This window comes from Heterocephalus glaber, unplaced genomic scaffold (assembly GCF_053883595.1).
Source record: "Heterocephalus glaber isolate CG9 unplaced genomic scaffold, H.glaber_assembly_v1.0 deba00001452, whole genome shotgun sequence".
Taxonomy (NCBI): Eukaryota; Metazoa; Chordata; class Mammalia; order Rodentia; family Bathyergidae; genus Heterocephalus; species Heterocephalus glaber.
In genome coordinates this window covers 11,429,775-11,436,078 of record NW_028258302.1, presented here as the reverse complement: position 1 = coordinate 11,436,078, position 6,304 = coordinate 11,429,775, and the positions used below count along the sequence as shown (strand labels likewise).

Genomic DNA, 6,304 nt, shown 5'->3' with positions numbered 1-6,304 from the left:
CTAGCAACCGCCGGTCACGCCCCCTAGCAACGTCACGCCTAAGCTTTGCTCCAGGTCCTTACCAAAAGAGACAGGCAAGGGGCTTGTGGACGAAGGCTAGCATGTGAGTGGGGGCGTGCGGCTCAGCTCCCGCTTCTAGTCAGGCCGCAGGATTTCGCGGTCCACCCAGAGCCCTCTCCCCGAGAACGAAGCGTTAAAGGACTGCGTTAACATCCCCATTTACAGAGGGGCAAACTGAACTCAGAAAGGAAGGCCCACCCCCAGTAGCCACAGCTTGTTCTTCCCTGTATTCCCTGGAGGGAAGCAAACGCTCCGTCTCCCCGGGAGCAACCCCGGGCCTTGAGAGGAGGGATGTATTGCCGTCTTCCCGCCCCGACTGCGTAAGGAAAACCACCCAAGTTGCGAACTCCAAATCAAGCCGCAGGTTTGCATAGTAATTTGCGTTATTTGCATACCGCGCGGTGGCTGTGCGTTTCCTTGCCCCTCCAAACCAGAAAAGTTCCCGAAGGGGCCCCGCTCCCTTCTGGGGTTCACCCAACCAACTCCTTCTCCCTGCCCCCACCTGCACTCCACCCTCACCACTCTGCCAACCCTTCCTAAATTCCCTCACTCCGCCCCCAGCTCGGCCTCGGTCCTGCCAGCCCTGACCTCCATCCCAAGGCTGAGGGCCCCCTCTGCTGTCGGCTGCGGGTAGGGCAGCGCAGAGCTCGTGCGTTAGAGAAGAGGGGCTCCCATAAACGGCCGTTGCCCTTCTCAGTCCAAGAGGGTCTAGAGTGAAGTTCACACACGGGTGGACTCGGAGAAAATGTGAGCAGAGGGGACACCCCGCCAGGCTCTGGGGTGAAGAGTGGTGTCCTGCCAGGGTTCTCTCCCCTTAGCCAGGCCTGCTTCCTCGCTCTGGGCTATCTAGCCAGGGCCAGCTCACCCCAGTTCAGTCCCCAGCCTCAGCTCGTTGGAGGGGCCCATCTCGAGACACCTTGCATTTGCAGCGTCTGCGAGGAGCTCGCCCAGGACCAAGGCCAAGCTGCATCTTCCAACCCTAGTATCAGCCTCCAACACCCAAGGCCTAGACCCTTGCCTTTCTCCACTACCTTTCTGGGAGCTGACAAGAGAAAGAAGTCACCCTCAACAGAGATCTACACCCAGACATGCAATCAGACATACACAGATAACCACACATGCACACACAGGAAATAGGGGGATGTTTTGTGCTATCATCCTGTTGATGGGGGAAGGTCTTGATACTTAGAAGTTTTAAAAACCACTGCACCTTGTCTTCTGTTTGCTCCCTAGCAATCTCTAAGTGTCTATCCCCCTGAACCCACTTCTCTCCCTCTCCACAGCCTGGTCCTGCCTGCTCTCCCATCACCTATCCTTCCGCTCAGTTCAGAATATTTGGGAAATGCTTCCAGATGCTCTCATGGCAACAGCTGTGCTCTAGGGCACAGTGATGGTTTGAGACCAGTGACTGGTAAGGCCACACATCTGTACACAAAAAATTCCCAGAGACCCTAAACCCTTTGGCTGGGATTACAGTCTCTCCTAGTCATCCAGCAGATGCAACCCTAACTTCGCCAAATTCTTTATTAAACCAAAAACCAACAGCAAACAGACTACAGAACAGGAAACAAACAGGCCAGACAGAAAGCTGACCCTTCCCTCCCGCCACCCTCTCCCTCTGCCCCCATCTCTCCCTGGTTCAGCACTAGAGAGGGAATCAAAACCCCTGTTCTAATGGATAACCAGGGTCAGGCCTTTCTAGGAAAGGGACACTTTGTGCCAACTGCAGGGCCCGAAGAGGGGTGAGGGGCTGGCTCAGGGATCTCTGGAGCTGCAGGGGACTGGTAGAGCAGGCCGTGAGTCCCTGGGGCTGCAGGGGGCTGAGGAAATGCTGTAGGGGGTGGGAGAAGGGGATCCTGGCCTGAGGGCCTCAGTGAGGCTTGGAGTTGTTGACTCATGGTCACCAAGGAGCTGAGATGGTGGAGTAGGACCTCGTGGGGGCAAGAAGCCCTGTGGACCTGGTGGCCATAACCAAAGCCATTGGCAGCTGGCATTACTAAATAGGGATGTTGGGGCTGGTACCAGCCTGGTTCTGGGGGCTGTTTCCCTTGGCTGTGACTCTGCCAGGTTTCAGCCTCTTCCCATGGTTTCCCCCGGCCTCTGGGGAACTTCTGCCAAGCACAAACTTCCCCTGGAGATAGGCTGCCCTTGTCCTGGCTCTGCTGCAGGGCATCCCCTTGGGGAAGATGGCCTTTTAGGGCCACATCTGGCTTCCTGTACACTGGCTGGTAGTATCTCATCTCCACTTTCTTCTTGAAGGAGACTATCTTTTGAACCTTCCCCCGAGTGCTGGACACAGCTGTCTTTGGAAGCCCTTCTTTGGGAAGAAGCACAGCCAGCAACAGGCTCGAGTGAGCAGTTTCCAGACCTGAGGAAAGAAGGAGGGAGAGACCCATGGACTGGTGGGAAGACAACAGAACCCCCAAAGCTGCACTGTATCTGCCACAGTCTGGAGTTTAGATCTCAAGCAGAGCTTCCTAGCAGTGAGCAGGGACCCATGGGAGGCTGGGAAAGCGGGAGGGTGAGCCTGTCTGGGAAGATTTAGTTCCAGGGAGATCAAGGTTGTTCTGGCTGATGGTGGGGCATGGACGGATTGATCCCAAGGCTCTATGGATTCAAAGTCTTCCTTGTTCCAGGACACGCAGTCCAGAAAGGCCAAGCAATTTGTACCACAAAGGTAGAGTTGACCCCTGAGTCCCCAGCCCTCCTCCCCATGGTGCCTTCCCTGGAGTAATAACTACACAGAGGCCAGACTTCACCCAGCACAGCTTTGGTGAAACACCTGTCCCTCCTGTCATTAGTGACATTTTCAATTTGGGGGTCTTATCTCTGTTCAGCTGCCCCTGGGTCAAATGTGGCTGCCCCAAAGGTTCTATTCAGCAGTGTCTAACTGGACAGGCAGTGTCAAGAGCCAGTTTCTGGAGCCAGGATGCCGGGGTATGAAGCTGGCTCTGCTACTGACTGGCTGTATGACTTTGGGCAAGTCATTTGCCTTTTCCCTACCTCAGTTTCCTTATCTGTGAAATAGAGAATCTAAGAGCACTCTTCTGATAGGGCTATTTTGAGACTAAAAAGAATTCATCTAGGCAAAGAGTCTGACTGCACATGCTTAGCATGTATGAGGCCCTAAGTTCAATGCCCATCACTGAAAAAAGAGAAGGAGGAAGAGAAGAGGAAGAAAAAGAAGGCTTCATCTAGGTAAAGCTTTTCAAACAATGGCTGGCACATCATAAGCAACATTCAAGTATGAGCTATGATTATTTTGCCAGCACTAAGGATCAAACCCAGGACCACATGTACACACACCAGGCATGCGCTCTTCACTAAGCCACACCCCTAGCCTGAGCTATTACTGTTCTCTTTGTTCCATCTGCATGTGGCAGGTGTTCCCTTCTGCGATGTGCCTGTCTCTGCTGAGGCAACTATGTCAACAGTGCCCAATCTGCTCAGCAAGTCAGGGGAGGCAGGTGTGCTGCAGACACTGGGCACTCACCTGGGCCACCCAGATGGCGCAGTCTGGTGGGCAGTGGCTGGAAAGCAGGCAGGGGCAGCAGGACCACCCCCATGTGCTGCAGAGAGGCCAGTCCATGGCACTGCTTGTTGTTGAGGTAGGAGTAGAGTAAGTGGCAGTTCTCAGTGTCCTGAGCACCCTGGGGACACAGTCTGACCACAGAGACATCCTGCAGGCAGAGGAGAAGAGCAGCTGAGAGCGATGGTCCTCTCTGTCTGCAGACATCTAAACCTCTGAGAACCCTGTAGGAACTGTCCCCATTTCCCAGTGGAGGAAGCAGAGGGACATCCCCAGGTCACTCAGTGAGTCTGCAGCCACACTGGGAACTAGACTTGGATTTCCCAAACCAGCCTTGTGCACCAGGGATTGAGAGGGAGAGAGCGAGGCGGGAGGATCAGGAGCCAGGTGAAGAGGGGTACCCAAGAGCAGGCAGTTACCTTGGCCTCAGCTGGAGTGATGCTGGTCAGAAGGTCCCAGACAGTGGTAGGGGGGATGCGACCTGCTGAGCGAATCACCTGGGGCAGAGCCTGGGGGCAGGTGGGATGGCCTCAGACCCCAGCTCCCCACCTTTTTAGGCAAACTCATCCCCAGACACCTGGAAGGCCAAAGCCTGAAGCAAAGAAGATGGCTAGGTAGTTTTGGACCCCTCAGTGGCTGCCTAGAGAACTCTAACCACTCCAGAGGCCCATGGCCTGTCCTGACCAATCTCCTACATCTTCTCAAAAGCCCCCACTCCATCTGCTAACCTGCCACCCTCATCCAACATTTTAGCTCATCATTCAGTCATTTAACAATAACTTCTAAAACTCTCCCCTGGGCCAGAGAGGCACCAGATGTCTCTCCTGTGCCCTTCTTGCTTTAAGGTGCTTCATCTTCTGTGTCTCCACAGAAATGGAGCTGGCATCTCATTTGTCCTGATTCCTAGCACAAGCCCAGGCCCAGAGAGGGCAGAGTGAGTAACAGAATACATGGGTGAATGAGCAAGTAGGCTGTTGAGGAGCTCACTAGGGAGCATGTGAGGGAGCCTCTGGAGGGCAGGGCAGGCAAACCTGGATGAGCCGACAGCTGCGTCCTGAGACCAGCTGGGCCCTAGCCCGGAAGTGCTTGATGGTAAACATGTCCAGTGCCCCCTCCCAGAGAGGTGGGCTGGGCAGAGCCTTTGTGGACCCAGCAGACATCTGGTACCTAGAGGGAGAGACAGATGGACAGGGTTAACTAGTGTGGGTCATCAGGACCACCCAGCACCTCCTTCCTTTCCAGAGCAGGTGCTGTGTCCCCACTGCAAGGACCAACACTGGTCCAAGTATGGACTCAGGCAGGGAGGAATTGAGATGATCTGCTCTATTGTACACATGGGGAAACTGAGGCAGAAAGGCTTGCCCACGGCCACATAGGAAGAAATGCCCCTGCTGTGTATGTCTGCTGCCCCAGCTGGTGGACTCCCCCACCCAGCCTGTAGGGTTGCCACCTCCCAGCTCCAGCCCCACACCTGTCCTGGGGCTCCGTGGGAGGTGTCTCCCTGGCTCTGGACAACTCTGGAGAGGACACAGGAGCTGGGCTTGGGGCTCTCTGGAAGGCACTCTCCCCGCTGTTCCTGGAGGCTCTGGAGAAGCCTGGCAGCTCACTCAAAGACTCTGCAAACAACAGAGGCAGGAGCTGAAGCAGGCAGGCAGAGGTGGAAGCTACCCCAGGCCTTGAAGCAGGGCCCCTCACTACTCCCACATCCCTCACACCTGCGCAAATGAGGCAGTCTGGGTCTAGGAAGTGGCAATCGTGCTGTTCGGTGATGTCCTTCAGCAGGGCAGGCAGGGCCTGTGGGCTGCAGTCTCCAGACACCACAGGTCCCTGCAAGGCAGAGGAGCAGAAAGAGAAAAATAGGAAGGGGACTGGGAAGTCAGTGAGAGGGAGCCTCCGTCGGTAGGGAGCCTCAGGGTGTGGTTTATTTTATTTTCCTAAGTAACATTTTTATCACAAAATACTATGAACTTGTAAAAAACTGGAAAATACAAAAAATTTAAAAAATCATCCCTTGTTACACCATTCAGACAACTGTTGATGTTCTGGGGATTCCTTTATAATCGTTTTTCTATATACAGGGTTGGGAGGGGTCCTTTTGCCAAAATAGCTGGGGCCAAATATTCAACTTTGATCCTTATTCTCTCCATTAATTGTAGCAGAGGCCTTTGCCACATTATTTAGCCCCTGGTGGCACCACCCATGGGTGGAGTGTCGATGTCACTTCTGTCACCTCTGGGTCATTTCTGGGTTTTCACTCTTTTTTTTTTTTTTTTTTTTTGGTACCAGGGATCGAACTCGGGTTCTTGCACTTGTGCAGCAGGCAGTGAAACCACTGAGCTAAATCCCCAGCCCCTGGGTTTTCACTCTTATGACTAAAATTTGAGGACATCTGTGCACAGAAAATATTTTCCTAAATTTTACATTCTTTCCTTGGGTCAAGTTCTCGGAAGCAGATGACAGAATCAGAGAGAATGATCATTTTAAAGACCCTTGGTAGTCAGGCATGGTGATGCACACCTGTAATCCCAGCATCCTGGGAGTCAGCGCCAAGAGGATTGAAAGTGTGAGCCCATCCTGGGCAGTCTATCAACTTACTGAGAACTTGTCTCAAAAAATAAAAGCAGGGGACTGGGGATTTAGCTCAGTGGTTTCACTGCCTGCTGCACAAGCACAAGGACCTGAGTTCGATCCCTGGTACCAAAAAATAAAAATAAA

At 53.7% G+C, this 6,304-nt stretch overlaps 1 protein-coding gene and 1 long non-coding RNA gene across 11 annotated transcripts in view; one reads left to right on the top strand and one right to left on the bottom strand.

The window, feature by feature from the left end:
* The first annotated feature begins 39 nt into the window (after positions 1–39).
* Positions 40–6,304, top strand: part of LOC110350437 (uncharacterized) — a 7,713-nt gene continuing 1,448 nt past the window's right edge. The window contains exons 1-3 of one of the 3 annotated variants that reach the window (XR_002397022.2): positions 40–424; positions 1,344–1,471; positions 2,320–2,495. This is a non-coding gene — a long non-coding RNA (uncharacterized LOC110350437). Of the gene's footprint in view, positions 425–726; positions 808–1,343; positions 1,472–2,319; positions 2,496–6,304 lie in introns of those variants that run through there. The other 2 variants (XR_002397019.2, XR_002397020.2) reach the window with 2 other exon arrangements.
* The window catches only part of Spocd1 (SPOC domain containing 1), a 26,993-nt gene continuing 22,255 nt past the window's right edge, over positions 1,567–6,304 (bottom strand). For 5 of the 8 annotated variants that reach the window (XM_087215399.1, XM_087215400.1, XM_087215404.1 and 2 more), the window contains 5 exons: positions 5,061–5,416; positions 4,621–4,756; positions 4,009–4,098; positions 3,554–3,740; positions 1,567–2,428 (listed from right to left, as the gene is read on the bottom strand). In XM_087215399.1, the coding sequence (XP_087071525.1) occupies positions 1,749–2,428; positions 3,554–3,740; positions 4,009–4,098; positions 4,621–4,756; positions 5,061–5,416 (1,449 nt within the window). In that variant the 3' untranslated portion in view covers positions 1,567–1,748. The remainder of the gene's footprint in view (positions 2,429–3,553; positions 3,741–4,008; positions 4,099–4,620; positions 4,757–5,060; positions 5,417–6,304) is intronic. The other 3 variants (XM_087215401.1, XM_087215403.1, XM_087215406.1) reach the window with 1 other exon arrangement.